Below are 17,629 nucleotides of genomic sequence, written 5' to 3'. Positions count from 1 at the left end.
ATGTAGACTATTTATTAGTCTTTTGTAAAGGTGCTTGACAGTGCTTCGCTGCAGATATTTGTTAAAGCTATAAATGAGAATCCCAATGATTTTACGATTTGAAGGAAAACAACACACAATGACACTAAAGGATGGTCTTAAAGAGGCCTTTTCACGTTTGGTTAATTGACAATTTTTGTTTTCAGATTTGCAATTTTTCGTTGTAGTTATGATTTTTGTGAGGAAACAGTAATACTGAACATTTACCATGTTCTAAAATATTCATTATATGCATCTTTTGATGATATAAAATCCTGCAAATTATAAAGCTCCAGGGGTCAGTGGTTCGAGCCCTGTTGACGGTTACTTTTTTTCTTTCTTTAATTTTTATCTTGTTTTTACTGGAGCTTTTTAGATCTAATGTTTACCTTTATCAATATAAAGCATTTAATGACAAATGTCAATACATGCCAAAATCTGTGAAAAGGCCCCTTTAATGTCCATCAATAAACTCATACCTTTATTGATTAGCCAATAACAAATATTAATATACTAATTCATTAGTTTTTAAGGTGAACTTTTGTGTTAAGGACAATTGCTATTTAATAGATAAAATATCCTAAGACGTTTGAAATCATGTAAAATATTTTTGCTAATAAATGCAAAAACCGACGATTTTATTGATCAATGACATTTAATTATAACAAGCTCGTTTTTAAACAACAACGATATAGCTCTATAAATATCGATATATTTATGATTTTATCAAATCTGATATCGTATTAAAAAAGAACGTTCAAGAAAGTATTATGTTACAAATAATGACCTACCATAGTTTTCGCTAAAAGACAAGCTATTCCCTTCAACCGATAGCGAAACAGTGTCACGGGTTTTAGCATTCTATGTAAACACAACAGATAACGGGGACTTTCTCAACGTTATTTGAAAAATACTCTCAAGACGGTTACATTGCACTAATTCCAGTAACATTCTCTAACCAAGAGAATGAAATTGTTAGTTAAAAATGGGGGGGGGGAGTATTATGTGCTAAACATAAAATCTGAATAAGGGGAAATATATGATGAAATCATATCTTATTAAGTACAAAGATTCAAAGGTACTTTTTCTGTATTTTTATAAATGGGCTAAGTACTATATATAGTACACTAAAATGGATTGTATGTATTTTACATTTTAACCGATTCGGGTCCCTTAAATTAATTAGTTGACAATTCTAAAATACGAGAGCGGGAACGATGTATTTGAAATGTACTTATACGTTTACTATAACTTGTTCATGCTGACACAATCACATGGCGAATAAAGAATAATACAGGCTAAGTAATTGCAATAAATAAACTGAAAAAATATGTTAATATCCATTAATATAGGGATTGTTCCTGTTGTCTCCAGTCGATGTTATTTCATAAAAAAAAATGTACAACATTTTTCTGAAGGTAAAATATTAAGTAAAGGAAATCCGAGCTATCCCTTTGCCGATAACCTTGAGCACCTTGTTTAGTCTTAAGCATAGGGCCTTCCTACTAAGCATGTATTCTAACGTCGATTTATCTTTTAAAGGCATTTTTGTTGTTGAAAATTGTGTGTGCACATCAAAACAGACACACCTGATGGCAATAAAGTTGACGATGAACATATGGTCGTGAGACAGTATACAAACACACTACGATTGCCACAAATGATGGGCGATCAAGAGAGATATAACGTCCAGCCAGGCTGCTTAGAAATAAACCGCAACTTTTTTAATATTAGCCGACTGTCAAATTTAATGAGCCGCGCTCTGGTAAAACGGGGTTTAATGCATGTGCGTAAAGTTTCATCCTAGATTAGCATGTACAATCCGCACATGCTAATCAGGGACAAGACTATCCACCGGAATTTTTGCAAAGAAGAGATCGACTTCCTTTAAATGCGGACTAATCTGGGACGACACTTTACCCACATGCGTTAACCCTTTACCCCATAAGAAGCAAAGTGAAAATGGCTTTTGCAAACAGCATAAAACCAGAACAGCCTGCGAGTAAATCGCAGTCTGTACTGGTTTAATGCTGTTTGCTGCACACCAGCATCTAAGGTTTGGAACTGAAACATGTAAAACTTGGATTTATTAAGAAAGGTCTTTAATAAAATTTAACTTTCTGATGGGCTACAAATGCGTAAAAATATATATCTACGTGGTAAAGGGTTAAGTCACGTTTTCGCAAAGCGAGGCTCGTGTATTTTTAAGAAAGATGCACAGTAAATAAACTCAGTTCATAAATGAACGATGTATCGTCTCATTTCTATTGGGTACCGGTTCGGGACTCTTTATATCAATAACATCATTATTACCCGCGTACTCGTTCAGCCGTTTAAATCGTAAACTGAAAGAACATATAATTATAGATCTTAAAGGGATCTTTTCACGCTTTGGTAAATTGACAAAATTGAAAAAAGTTGTTTCAGATTCGCAAATTTTCGTTTTAGTTATGATATTTGTGAGGAAACAGTAATACTGAACATTTACCATTGTCTAATATAGCCATTATATGCATCTTTTGACGATTTTAAAACCTAAAAATTATAAAGCGTTGCAACGCGAAACGATTGAATAATTTGGAGAGTTCTGTTTTTGTCGTTAAATTTTGTGAAACTACGAAGATTGCTTATATAAGGTATAAAATACGTCACGTATGTACTCGGCGGAATAGCTCAGTAGGTTAAGGCGTTTTTACTTCAGGACTCTGGCAGGACTCCAGGGGTCACTGGTTCGAAACCTGGACCGGGCAATGTTCATTTCCTTTTTTAAATTTTATTCTTGATTTTTTACTGGAGCTGTTACGATAGAATGCTTACATTTATCGATATAAAGCATTTAATTAATAAGTTAAAAAATGCCAAAATCTGTGAAAAGGCCCCTTTAAATGATAACCACCACTGACATAAACTAAATAGAATTTTTAAGCCTGTGTGATCAGGCCTATACTAACCTTAGGTAGTATAGAACATATCGCGATACCAATTACTTTTACTTTACTACAGATCTTGTTTAATGTATTAACTAATTATTTTTTTTACAGATTTACATACCCGTAAAGAAAACATTGCTAAAAAGGCATAGCTCCAGATAAAACACACCCTAACGTCTCGTCTATTTCGCATATATTTGTATTTTGTAATGTCGTTTGATTTTTATATTTTAGTTCAGTGGTCCATAAATTTCCAATAACTAAAATAAAAAAATCCAAATAATTCAATATTTTACCATTAAAACACTAAATTTATTCTCTTTTTATGCAAAATAGTTTGCTCTATTAATTGTGGTTAATTTGGTGGACTACTAGTATGTGACTTAAAGTAGTATCATCAATAATTCAACAATATTGTAAACACAATCCAGTATCAAATACATTTTGCATATATACCGGTAGTCCTTATGTTATACTTACAGATTTACGGAGCGACATACTCCAAAATTGATTAAAACACCATAACTCCGCTCTGCTTACTGATTCAAGACGATAGAGAACGAACATTTAAACCCCAACGTGCAGTTTTCGTTACATCTTACACATCTTGAGGCCATTTCGTAGTTGTTTTGCATATCAGTATAACACCAACGCGATTTATGAAACAAACCATAAATAATGCACATACAACACCAAATAAATATGATAGCCGAGTATGAAAAGATAAATTTGAAAAGGCGTTGTGTTTTCTTCAATTCTAAGATTTGTTTGTTTTCCCAGTAGTTATTTTCAACTCCACATCTTTCATTAGTTTTTGGTAGAGGAAATGATTCCTAAACATAATCGCAAATAGTAGTTGTTCAACTATGAATTAAAAATGAATGGCCTATTTAAAAAATCGCGGAAGTATGAGTAGGCTTGCGACCAGATAGACGTGTATGTAGCAATAAATTAAAACGCCTACTAATGTTCTTAATAATGGGCTTTTGCCTCGAGAATAACCAGACAGTTTAGTGTGTGTGTGTGAGTCATTGATACCTTTATGATAAACTATAGTTTCCGAAAACGAATAAAAAAGGAAATGTGCATGTTTAAACGCTCTATCTCACACTACAGCCGTAGTAATGCAATGAAAATTAAAACGTTTACATCAATTTGTTTAGTGTAGTTGCACTCTTGTTCTTTCAAGAGAACCGAAGGAAAACTCACCTTAGGGTGGGGACGGGGGGGGGGGGGGGGGGGAGGGGGCGAACCCGGGTAATTAAAACCGATGAGGAGGGAGTGTATACCCACGTTTGCGCTGCCAGGACATCCTGGTTTATTGGAACTTTACTGAACTTACTACTGAAGTTATTTAAAATGCTTGATGCAGTTGTTAAGGTAAATAAGTTACGGCAACGCTTCAGATATAAAAAAAAATCAAAATACGATCACTTTTTTCAAAACTTAATCGACGAAATTACATGATGTTTTTTGTCATATATAGCTGTATCTTTCTATCCGAAGTAAAACGTGTTTAATTTGTATTCAAACGCATGGATATCCACAATGCATCGGAATTGTATGTGTATGACAAATGTGCACGGCGTATTAAGAACCGTACCGCGAACACAGCGTTTAAAATTCGATTAATATTTGCTCGCCAGCGAAACTTATGGTGTGGGTAAAATCGTGCTATGAACATAGTATAAACACACATATCATAGAAGGTACACCGAAGAAACACGAAGAACATTGCTCCGAAGAACATGTTGACCGTCGTATGGTCGGCCACAAAAGCTATAGGAGACAAAAGAACCAAATGGGCACAATAGAATGCCGTATGTTTCGTAGTAGTCCCAAGAGTGCGCGAATCACTTATTTGCGGTTCCGGTTTTATTTGCATTTGTGCAACATGCGCGTTTTGAGGAAATCCTATACAATACAATGTCCCGCCCTCCCAGTTATTAATTGGGTCGCGTTCTGAGAAAACTGGGTTTAATGCATGTGCGTAAAGTGTCGTCCCAGATTAGCCTGTGCAGTCCGCACAGGCTAATCAGGGACGACACTTTCCGCCTAAATTGGATTTTTGCTAAGAAGATACTTCATTTTAACGAAAAATGTCATACACGCGGAAAGTGCCGTCCCTGATTAGCCTGTGCGGACTGCACAGGCTAATCTGGGACGACACTTTACGCACATGTATTATGCGCAGTTTTTTTAGAATGCGACTTAATTGTTCGCGTCATTAGAAGACCTGAGGCGTTCCTTGCGTTCCCTTGACGTCTTTCTGCGTTCTTACCTCGCACCCACGGCGTTCATGAAAATGGAGGGACCACAGTTAGGTTCGGCACACATACAAAATGGAACGCATTTTATATGTATACAGCCATGCGTTCTATAATCTGACACCAGATTCCGATTTCTTAATTGCTACTTCGTGAGCACTCACAACTAATGTGTATTATTACAGTACTCATAAAAGAATAAGCATACATGTATTGCGAAAAATATTATCTGGTACTAAGTAAGCTAATGTTAGATAATGAATTTGGCTATTTCGTGTTAGAATGTTCTTTAACTGGCCTCTAAAACGAAAGAATGTTGTTTTAAGTAATGCCTAGAATACCTCACCTCTGGCTACTACATTGGCTCGTCATACAAGACTTTGAAAATTGGGATAAGGTATCGTTTCAAACATTTATAGGCTATTCGCAATTATAGAGTTTTCTAATGCCTTAACTGGTGAATAGTTTTTTATTTACCTCAAACGACCCTGATTTGAACTTGACATAGATTATGCTCTGGTAAACACTCAAACCAAGTTTCATCGAATTTGAGTTATACATTTTCTTTGGCATCAAGTTAGTTTTAAGATCTGATTCGGTGTCTTAGTTTTTGAAGTACGAAGTTGCTCACCGCGTGAACACGGCGCGCTTAGGGCATTTTCTCTGCGCTATAGACGTTTTTGTTCACAGCATATTTTAAACATATTATTTACTACTTTGCGGTCGGGACTTTGCGTTAGACGCGACAACATGATGACAGGAAAGCGAGGCAAGACAAGGTATACATGTAAAGGAAGACTTGTTGCAAAGAGATTTGGATGATGTCTGTCATTTAAAATCCTAAAAAGAGAGGGGATATGTCGTTTCGTTTATGTTAAACAGATTAATCAGAAAAAGCTTGGCAGAATAATCTATACTATTACTATTTTTATGAAGGGATGTCAATAAAAAATAGTAGTAGTATGTTATCGGCAACCATGTGGTCTAACTTTGTAGTTCGAAATTTGCATTTTTAAAGGGGCCTTTTCACAGATTTTGGCATGTTTTGAAGTTTGTCATTAAATGCTTTATATTGATAAATGTAAACATTTAATTTTAAAAGCTCCAGTAAACCATCAAAAATAAAATTTAAAAAAGGAAAAAAAAGTAACCTGCGGCAGGGCTCGAACCAGTGACCTCCGGAATCCTGAAGTAAAAACGCACTAGCCAACTAAGCTATCCTGCCAAGCATACATAAGAAGTGTATTTTATACGTTATATAAGCAATCTTCGTAGTTTCACAAATTTATACGAACAAAATAGTTGCAATAATCCAACTCCCAGCTATTGACCCTCCGGGTCCTGGGATGAGCTGTACGTATGTACTCATAAAAGCTCAGAGCATTCAAGAAGAACTAGACAACAACAGAACTCTCCAAATTATTCAATCGTTTCGCGTTGCAACGCTTTATAATTTTTAGGTTTTTAAATCGTCAAAAAATGCATATAATGGCTATATTAGACCATGGCAAATGTTCAGTAATACTGTTTCTTCACAAATATCATAACTAAACCGAAAATTTGCGAATCTGAAACAACCTTTTTCAATTTTGTCAATTTACCAAACCGTGAAAAGATCCCTTTAAGTTAACCGAAACATAATGTACAATTTATTAAACAGTCACATAATAAAATATGTGTTTTATTTTTTACGTTTAATACGATCGAAACCCAATGAATTGAACTTCGCATGCGTTTAATTGTATTGTGGGATGTGAACGCATCAATAACACAGTTTTAATACCGATATAGACAAAAGCTGTTTGTAATTGCTAGTTGAGCATTCGTGTTTTGAACATTTTTTTCTTCGAAATTGCAAATCTGCAATATCATTATTATTTAGCATTACCGTCGTTTTATTACGATAATAAATTCTTGCATTACCCAGCATTTACGGTCATTTGTTCAAACCCACTTATTACGCCTCGCACATTGTCGTCTCAGACAGCCTGCTGGCTTCGCAACTAACCAGCTGGGCGTTGTTGCTTTTAAATTAAATGCACAACATGAGTAATGAGCATACACCAATAGTCTGATTGTTGAACTGTTAAGGTAGTTCGCTAGTTTTGAGTTTGTTTGTTTTTAAATGAGATGTAAAGTGTGACTCTCAGGCCTTAAATATACCAAACCTTTTTGCTAAATTAGTGATTCAAAGTTCTATAAATAATATTATAGAATGCTGACTAAGTTTAAGCATGACCTAAATAATACAAATTTAATTTCGGAACACAATGTGGATGTGCTTCAATTGCACGTGCTATAAGCGCGAATAGTCTTCTATTAGGTTTAATATTTATATCGAATAGTTCGAGATGCCCGCCCCCCCCCCCCCAAAAAAAAAAATGAGTGAGAATCCGTCCAGTCGAGTACGAAAGTAATCCGTATTTTGTTATTCATATGAATTTAAAAGTTATAAATTATTTCAATAAAATAATTTATATGCTTTAATGTTTTTTTGGAAAGTATAACTAGACTAGAAAAGTAAAATTATCAAATACGAGAGATCGCGGTGGTGTGGTGGATGAGGTGTCCGCCTAGCGATCGGGAGTTCGTGGGTTTGAACCCCACTCGGGGAGCGTTTTCATTATCTCCTCCATAGACACCTAGTACTGGTTCTTCCCAGGAAACGGACTCGATAATGTCCCTCTGCCTATAATGCTCGAAAGAGCAAAGATAGATAGATAAAAGCACTCATCATTAACGGAAGCGGCATCGCGCAGAACACTGTGTCACAAAAACTGAAGATTTATAACAATGGATGATGAATCTGAAACCTACAAGCTATGGAGAATAAGGAAAACAATTATGCAGGTATGTCCCCCGAAATTACTTATTTCACGTTGATAGAAAAAAAAATCTGCGGACAAAACAGAGTGCACTGTATTTCGGATAGTTTTGTTTCGGATTATCCATAATAACTGAATATGTGATCGTTATTACTGACGCGCTGTCAATTTCGGTATCTCAGCTGTGACATATATTTTTACAACTCTTATTATTTTTTGAACTTTGTATGTGTTTGCACCCTCAAAGTGGGAGGCATTAAACTTTGCACACAGGTCTTAATTATTTATCATTAATGTTCGTCAAAATATATGTACTCAACCTCTCTTAAACAGCTTAGTTAATTGTAACAGCTGAGTCACAAATAGTAGATGATTGTAAAGCAGAGAACATTGGTGGTGAACCGTATATTTGTAGAATAATTTGCATTTTTAATAATAGAATACTTTGTCACATAAAATCTGTGTAATCAACTCCTCTAACGGCTTTCAACGCTAAAAGACCTACATGTGTAGGTGATTACTTGAATGGTCATCAAAGAGGAAATAAGTTTGCTTCCAATTTATGAAGAATTATGCCTCATGTCAATTTTTCACTCTAGACTATAGTTTCACTTTTCTTCTTAAAAGTGTGTGGACATCTAAATTTACATTTTTGCATAATTTAATCTAACTTACACAGCTAAAGAATGTTCATGTGTATATGATCGTAAAGGAGGTAATTTTGTATACAGAATTATGGCCCTTTGAATCAAATTCTTTAAACAAAAATGGTGCTTTTGTCCATGTTAAAATATGTGTTTTATGGCAATAAGTGTCTTTATACATCTAGTTATTCATTAATATATCAAGTTTCTGTATTGTCTGTTAAGCTGTGTCACAACAGGGGCTACCTGGTAACACAAGATGAGTTGGACCAAACTTTAGATGAGTTAAAAGGACAGTTCAGTGACAAACCTAGGTATGCTTTTGTAGCGATTAGGCTAAAGTAGAATGACCCTCTTCCATTTTTTGTCCCACCCTTTTAATATATGCAGCCTCTTCCATTTTTATACTCCACCCTTTAAAGATATCTACCCCGTAAACCTTTTTTGAATTATCAAGTTTTTGGTAAGTACATGTACACCCAACAAGCTGTTATTGAGTTTTGACAACTATAGACAGGGATGTCAATTTTCTGGATTATTCCGGAAATCCCGATTTCAGCCGACCAGGGTCAATTTTGAGATCAATGAAAATCCTATTAGATATTTTTATTGGGGGGGGGGGGGGGGGAATTCGTCAGTTGTGAACGAAATTAAATTTTTTGCTAAAGCTTCATCATCTTTGCTACTTTCCGAAATTCTTACAAGTTAACAAAATGTTTCACATGTCCGCTAGATCATGAAATATTCTAAGTGATCGATTAGCAACTTTAAGCAGCTCAATAGCATATTGCAAAGCAATATTTTAACCAAATTATATATTGATAACGTATTTGCTAGGTAAATGGTTTTTATTTTACAGCATTCAAAAGATATGCATATTTTAATTTCATGTGCAAAACACGGACATTTTTCAGATTGTTGTTTTCGGATATAGCATTTTTTGCTGATTTAATAAGTTTTTCGTGTTCATCATAAACAAACCTATAATGACGAATACACATGTGGTGATGCGGACGGTCTGATTACGTGGTTATATATTTCACATAATGTTCAGCAGAAATTGCAACTAGAAATACCATCAAGCAGTACAATTAGAGAGGGCCTGGGGGGTGGGAGGGGGCACTGCCCTTTATCCCAGTTGGGGACCTGTGTTCCCAAACCCTAGGCATAATTTTCCGGATTTTAAAATTTGGACAATTGACACCCCTGATAGAGTAACATTACTTGATAAAAAGAGCAAACTTTATTTGTAATTTTGTAATAAAGAACGTACCTCTTTGAAAAGTGCTTAATGAATGATTGAATATAAGTTCTAGAGTGAAACATCATTCAGTTACTTACAATGTACAAAGTTTACCATCCAATGAGTTATCACAAAGGATGTCAGCCTGCATCTGTTTAAGGCCCTACTATCATTTTAAGTCTGCCTGAATCAGAAAGTAAGCAAAATATAGCTAATCTAGTGCAAACAGGCCACATACCTTAATAATTTAATCACATTTACACTATTTTGCAGACTGAGTTATTTGTAAAATCATTTCATGATTCGGGGGTTTACTTGAGCAGATACCCACTTGCCCATGATGGGAGCAAGTAATATTCAAAAGTAGAAAGCCTACCGGGTAGTTGGCAAGTCAATTATAATAGTGCAGTGCTCTAACTTTGGTTTCTTCTTTTGCAGTTATGATCTCCTTTGGATGAATATAAATGTCTATCACTTATCTATAAAACTGATATAGTTTTGTTATTTGCCTTGTATTCACTAATTAAACTGCATTTGATGTTGCAATGATTCTGACAGTGGACTTTGTCTAACAATCTAAAATCAAACATATTCAGAAAGCCAAAATGTAAATATGCAAGACACATCAAATAAATCAGTCTCTACATATAGTTTATCAACTTTATGTGAGAAATCCAAGTTATTTTGAAAGCACGGAAAAGGATACAGTATTAAAGTAGCTACATGTACATGTTGGTAGTTAATACTAGTTATTTTATTTATTTTTGAATTTTGGAGACTCTTTGCTGACATTGGTGTTGATCAGGAACCTATACGTTTGTATAGGTCCCTGGTGTTGATGTAAAATCTTAAGTAAAGAATTTTTTTTTTTAATTTAGATTTGATAAAAGTCCTGCTAAATAATTTAGTTGAAATCATGTGTTAATGTTGGAGAGTTTTGCTGTGAATGTGTATTGATTGTCTATTTAATTTGACACATTTAAATTACAGTGAAAGGAAGCCCAGTAGAAGTGACCTCATTGTTTTGGTTGCCCATGTCAATGATCCAACAGGTACATCCTTACTGTAATAGACATGATGTTTAATGTGTAATTGAAGGATCCATCTTAAATTTAAAGAAACTGTTAAAAAATCAAATTGCGCTCATTTGAAATTAAGACTAAATTTTCAAGATTAATCTTTACAATTTTTGAAAGGTGACCATGGTTTGAAAATAATTTCAATATATTTTTGATCAGCGATTTCTGAAATAGGCTCACAATTTTACATTAACCAAATTTTACAGACTTAATTAACATGAATTTATCTCATTCTCGAATATCATATGTGGAAAAAGATGTTTTATTCAATAAATGTGCAAAAAGGTGTCAGTTTACTCTAACCAATTTTGCTTACCGGTACTTGAAACTTTCTTGAACAGGCTCGAAAGTGAAATAGCAGGGTTTGTGAACAGCAGCGACAAAGGAAGGTCGAGAAGTCTGCACAAAAATGATGTCTAGACTCAATAACTAGTGTACAGATGACTTCATCTGATCAGCAAGAAGTGACTTGACATTTAGTTAGTGGGCGTTACTTTGAGGAGGAGTGGTTTAAACGCGAACGCGTGTTAAAAATCCAACAGGAAGGGGAAATAGAAAGGATCATATCGCAGCTTCAATTTGAAAAGAAGCAGGCTTTAGATTTGCTTAGAGGAATGCTTATTTTATAGAAAGAAGTGGCTATTCGAGCCTAAAAGACATGCACCATCTGCTACGATGCAGAAAAAAATGTACCTTAACAAAATTTGCGCACACTTATTATGAAACCTGCTGCAGGATGATGTCCGGGGAAGGCTGCGCTATGTGTGGAGCTGACGTTACTGGTTGGGTGCGAATGCTTTTGACAGACTAGATGTTTTGACTTTGTTCATATGAATTTACCTACTACTTTATTTAATCACTTATTTTCAGGCTATTTGTGTTCCCTTCAATACGAATTAAGCTTTAGTAACTTTTATGTCCTTTATGTACTGTATTGATGGTTGTTATAGTATGTTACTTGCTGTTTGTTTTATATTTGCGACTATATATGTCATACTGTATGATTGTCTAAATATGTTATTCTATTCTATGCTTGTTTGTTTACTTGCATGAGTCTGCAATAAAATGTTGAAATGTATTTCATGTGTTGGTCGTTAGCTGAGCAGGTTAGCGAATTGACTTTTAAACTACAAAACAATGCACAAATCGAACGTCATTTCTATCAATAGGGAGGTGAGATTTTAAGATACATCGGTTTATGTCCATTTCTCGAGACCGTCTCAAGATTTCGAGATGAAGCTACAATTTTTGTCTCGCCTTCTCACACGACTCGTATCAGATATGCAACTTCACAAATTTCGCTAACAAGAACACTTTTTGTGTAAATAGCATTTATCTTTATTTTGGCATGATCTTGTAGGAAATTCGATTCCACGCATTTTGATATATTACACTTAACTATATATCATAACACAATAATAAAACAGTAGGATAACGATTTTGTACTACACGCATTTAGGAACGCGTTCGATTTCGAGTTGCTGATTATGGTGTATAATAATCTATTGTTAACCCCGAAACTCCGCCTAGGACAGTCCCAAACCCGTCTACAAAAGGAGGATGGTTGGGCGTGGGGCTAGCAACCCCACCCCGTAAAAAAGCGACGATACAGAAACTGCAACGACAACAGCTACACTTCAACAACTGCCTGGACGGGAAGACACGTCTTCAGTGGAGTCCATGACGCATGCTGGTGAAAGCATTCAGGAAGCCAGCCCGCCGACAAGTCTTCTTACGACCAAGGCCAAGACCAGGATAGGGACATGGAACATCAGAACCCTATATGAGAGTGGCAAATCAGCACAAGTGGCCAGAGAGATTAAAGATACAACATTAACGTTCTGGGATTATGCGAGACCCGATGGAATGGGAGCGGCCAGACCAAACTGTATTCAGGAGAAACCATCATCTACTCCGGACATAAAGACATGGAACATGATCACAATCAAGGAGTCGCACTAATGCTGGCGCCAGAGGCTGCGAGAGCGTTGATGTCATGGGAACCTGTCACACCCAGACTTATGGCAGCGAGGTTCAACTCAAAGGGAAGCAAGACACCATTATCCAGTGTTATGCACCCACAAACACAGCCCAGGAAGAGCAGAAGGAAGATTTCTACAGTTCTTTGCCGTCCGTTCTAGACCGGACTCCGCGCAGAGACATAAAAATCGTCATGAGGGACTTGAACGCTAAGGTGGGCGAAGACAACACAAGCAAAGAATTCATCATGGGCAGACATGGCGTAGGTACCTGCAACGAGAACGGAGAGCTGTTCACAGACTTTTGCTCTTTAAATGACCTAGTAATAGGTGGCACCATCTACCCCCACAGAAGGATCCACAAGACCACTTGGACTTCACCTGATGGAGAGACGGAAAACCAGATTGACCACTTCAACATTGACCGAAAGTGGAGACGAAGTGTCTTGGACTTCAGAGTAGGACGCTGACGCAGCCTCTGTCAATCAGTTGCTAGTGGCAATACTGAGGACCAAGCTGAGATCATTCTGTGACCCTTCAGGAAGAGCATTCTACAAATACAACATACAGTTTTTAAAGGACAAAAAGAAAGCGGAAGAGTTCAACTGTGAAGTCAGGAATAGGTTCGAGGTGCTGGCAGAGTTGGGCCTAGAGACAGTAGAGTTCCACTGGACAGAGTTACAGAATACCTAGAAGGATGCATGCAACAAAGTTCTTGGGAAGAAAGTGAGGGAGCATACGGAATGGATGACGAATGGAACATGGGAGAAGATAGAGAAGAGGAGGGAGCTGAAACAGACAATTAACAGCTGCAGTGACCAACAACAGAAAACCGACCTCAGAGCACAGTATTGGGAGGCGAACCGGGAAGTGAAGAAAAACGCAAGACATGACAAAAGGGAATTTGTACACAACTTGACAGAAGAGGCAGAAACAGCAGCGTAGCAGAACAACATGAAGAGAGTCTAAGAGATTACCCGGGCCTTGTCAGGGAAGCGTTTCAATCCAAGTAAGCCAGTCAAGGACAGGAATGGGAGAATCATCACAAGTGATGAGGGGCAAAGGAAAAGATGGACGGAACATTTTGAAGAAATTCTCAACAGACCAACGCCGTAAACAGTTCTTGACATTCCACCAGCAGAAGAACCCCTATGCATCAACAAAAATCCACCGACCAAGGCAGAAATCATCAAAGCCATCAGGTCCCTGAAAAACGGCAAGGCACAAGGCCCTGGCCGCATCCCAGCGGAAGCTCCAAAGACAGATGCGACAGCAGCAGAGATGTTGCACCCCTTTCTGGCGAAGATATAGGAGCAGCAGAAAGTGCCAGCTGACTGGAAGCTTGGGTACTTGGTAAACCTTCCCAAGAATGGTGACCTTTCTCAGTGAGAAAACTGGCGAGAAATCATGCTGCTGTCCAGAATTATCCTAGAGAGACTGAAGGAGGCTTTAGAAAATAGGCTGCGAACAGAACAAGCAGGATATAGACAAGACCGATCATGTACAGACCATATCACCACTCTGCGTATCATCATAGAGCAATCCATCGAATGGCAGTCTCCTTTGTACACCACCTTCGTTGACTTTGAAAAAGCATTTGACAGCGTCGACAGGGATGCCATCTGGAAGTTGATGCATCACTACGGAATCCCGCAAAAGCTCATAAATATCATACAGCAGCTTAATGAGGACTCATCTTGTCAGGTCATCCACAATGGAAAGCTGACAGACCCCTTCCCAGTAAAGACAGGATTGAGGCAAGGCTGTATGCTCTCGCCGACAATTTTCCTGATCGTCATAGACTGGGTCATGAGAAGAATCACAGACGGCAGCAACACTGGCATCCAGTGGACCTTTACCAAACACCTAGAGGACCTTGACTTTGCGGACGACATCGGCCTCCTTTCACACAAGCAACAGCATGCACAGTCAAAGCGAACACGGCTAGCGGAAGAGGCAGAGAAAACTGGCCTGAGAATCAACACCAAGAAAACAGAGCTGATGAGGATGAACAACCGACTACATCAGCCACTGCAGCTACGGGGAGAAGATATGGTAGAGACCGACCGCTATGTGTACCTAGAAAATGTGGTTAACATTGATGGCGGCGCAGATGAAGACGTTAAGAGCCGGATTAACAAAGCAAGGGTAGCTTTCAACATACTGCGTCCCAACTGGAACTCCAAGGCCTTATCTCGGCGCAACAAAGTCCGCATCTTTAACACCAACGTGAAAGCAGTCCTCCTCTATGGGTCCGAAACATGGCGGGTTACCAACACCATCACCAAGAAGATACAGACAGTTGCCAACAAGTGCTTGCGCCACATCCTCAACATCAGGTGGCCTGAGAAGATTTCTAACACAGACCTATGGAGCAGAACCAACCAGAATCCAGTCGGCCTGGACATAAAGAAAAGAAAATGGGGATAGATAGGTCACACACTTAAAAAACCAGTCGACAGTGTCACAAGGCGAGCACTAGACTGGAACCCATAGGGAAAAGGGAATGTGGGACGGCCCAAACAGTAGGGGAGGTCAGTTGAGAGCGAAGTGAAGGACGCTGGAATGACATGGACCCAGCTTAAGAGAGCAGCTCAGAACAGAGTGCGTTGGCGTGGTGATGTTGTAGCCCCATGCTCCAATAGGAGTCTCACGGAATAAGTCAAGTAAGTGAGTTAACCCCGAAATAGAACCCGAGAACGTATTTTACAAGACGCGATTTCTTAATGAAACTCCAATGTTTTGATTTAAATATTGTGCGCTATTTTCATTCATTTTAACTACACGTGTAAGTTCAATTCAGCGTATTTAGGAAAATTATTTAACTGCACAATGTCCGAACAAAATATAGGAATTATGTATTTATGATTGTCGCTATTTTATAAGTATTATACCAGCAAAAATAATAGTACAGTAGTAGTTTTCTCATGAGTTAATAATTTCTTTGTTTTATGATTTCATGGAAGAATGTTAATGTTTGAAAAATAATAATACTTGAAAAATGAGAATAATATTTTGTATGATTATTAATTTATAATGATTATCAATATCGTTGCATATATGATGAGAGAAAGAGAGAGTGAGTGAGTGAGTGAGTGAGTGAGTGAGTGAGTGAGTGAGAGAGAGAGACAGAGAGAAAGAATATAAACAACACGATGATAATATAATTGAAATCAGTAAAATGGAAAATGTAATTGCACACGAAAATATAGGAAAATAGCCTATGACAGTTTCCACCCGCTAGCGCGAATTTATGTTCAAAAGATTAACCAGAAAAAAGCTTGCCAGAAATACCTATACAATATTTCTGAAGGGATGCCAATTGAAACAAACAAATAACTAGTATTATGTTATTGGCATTCAGGTTGTTTGACTTTGTATTTCGTGTCCTATGGCGGTTTAGGAGCAAATACATTTCCCGTTAGCATTTATGTATTTTGAAATGGCTAGCTCCATGCGCCCTAGGAGACATATATTGACGATTTGTATTTCACCTTCGAAATTTGCATTATTAAGTTACTAGTAACCGAAACACATAATACAATTTATTAAACAGTAACATATAAAATATGTGTTTTCTTTTTCCCTCAGGTTTAATATGAGCGAAAACCACAATGTTTTGATGGTTCGCATGCGTTTAATTCAAGCGCTGTTGTGTTGTTCGTGTTGTTCGTCGAAATTGCAAATCTGCAACATTAGCAATACCGTCGTTTTAGTACGATAATGCATTGCCCTGCAATTACGGTCATTGGTTCAAACCCATTTATTACGCCTCGCACATTAATTGACGTCTCGACTGCCTGCTGGCTTCGCATCTCATCTGCTGGGCGTTGTTGCGGGTAAATAAAATGCACAACATGAATAATGAGCATACACATACACCAATCGTCTGATTATTAAACTGTTGCTGTAGTTGATTAGTTTTGTTTTGTTTGATTTTAAATGAGATCAGAGACGTAGATAACATTATATACGTCTCTGATGAGATGTAAAGTGTGTCTTTCAGGCCTAAAATGTACCAAACGTTTTTGCTAAATTATGTATTCAAAGTTATATAAATAATATTATAGAATGGTGATTAAGTTAAAGCATGACGCAAATCATACTAATTAAATTTCGGAACACAATTTGGATTTGCTAGCATTGCACGGGATGTGAGCGCGAAGAGTCTTATTCGGTTTAATATTTATATCGAATAGTTCGAGATGCCCCCCCCCCCCAGAACGACTAGTCCGTCGATTCGAGTACGAAAATATTCCGAATTTTGTTTGTTTATATGAATTGAAAAGTTATTAATTATTTCAATAAAACCATTTATATATTCGTTTATATTTTTTTTTAATTATTACTAGATTAGAAAATTACAATTATCAAATACGAAAGTAAAAGAACTCATCATTACCGGAAGCGGCATTGCGCAGAAACACTGTGTCACAAAAACTCGATATTTATAACAATGGATGATGAATCTGAAACCTACAAGCTATGGAGAATAAGGAAAACAATTATGCAGGTATAGCACCCGAAATGACTTATTTCATGATGATAGAAAAAATGATCTGCGGACAAATCAGAGTGCAATGTATTTCGGATAGTTTTGTTTCGGACTATCCGTAAAAACTGAATATGTGATCGTTATTACTG

General features: G+C 37.0%; 3 protein-coding genes across 9 annotated transcripts in view; 2 read left to right on the top strand and 1 right to left on the bottom strand.

The window, feature by feature from the left end:
• Positions 1-3,491, bottom strand: part of LOC127855281 (glutathione peroxidase-like) — a 33,769-nt gene extending 30,278 nt beyond the window's left edge. For 5 of the 6 annotated variants that reach the window (XM_052390743.1, XM_052390744.1, XM_052390742.1 and 2 more), the window contains exon 1: positions 3,429-3,491. In XM_052390743.1, coding sequence (XP_052246703.1) covers positions 3,429-3,446 — 18 coding nt within the window. In that variant the 5' untranslated portion in view covers positions 3,447-3,491. Of the gene's footprint in view, positions 1-809; positions 909-3,428 lie in introns of those variants that run through there. The other variant, XM_052390747.1, reaches the window with a different exon arrangement.
• Positions 1-17,629, top strand: part of LOC127855260 (transcription factor atf-2-like) — a 132,764-nt gene that overhangs the window by 96,782 nt on the left and 18,353 nt on the right. The gene's annotated exons all lie outside the window — the stretch shown is intronic.
• Positions 7,950-17,629, top strand: part of LOC127855280 (DNA-directed RNA polymerases I, II, and III subunit RPABC1) — a 29,611-nt gene continuing 19,931 nt past the window's right edge. Inside the window, exon 1 of one of the 2 annotated variants that reach the window (XM_052390741.1) lies at positions 7,950-8,065. In XM_052390741.1, coding sequence (XP_052246701.1) covers positions 8,009-8,065 — 57 coding nt within the window. In that variant the 5' untranslated portion in view covers positions 7,950-8,008. Of the gene's footprint in view, positions 8,066-17,375; positions 17,499-17,629 lie in introns of those variants that run through there. The other variant, XM_052390740.1, reaches the window with a different exon arrangement.

The sequence above is a fragment of the Dreissena polymorpha genome, chromosome 13 (genome assembly GCF_020536995.1).
Source record: "Dreissena polymorpha isolate Duluth1 chromosome 13, UMN_Dpol_1.0, whole genome shotgun sequence".
NCBI classification, from domain to species: Eukaryota; Metazoa; Mollusca; class Bivalvia; order Myida; family Dreissenidae; genus Dreissena; species Dreissena polymorpha.
The sequence above is the reverse complement of the archived record's forward strand: the minus strand, read 5'-3'. Positions and strand labels throughout refer to the sequence as shown.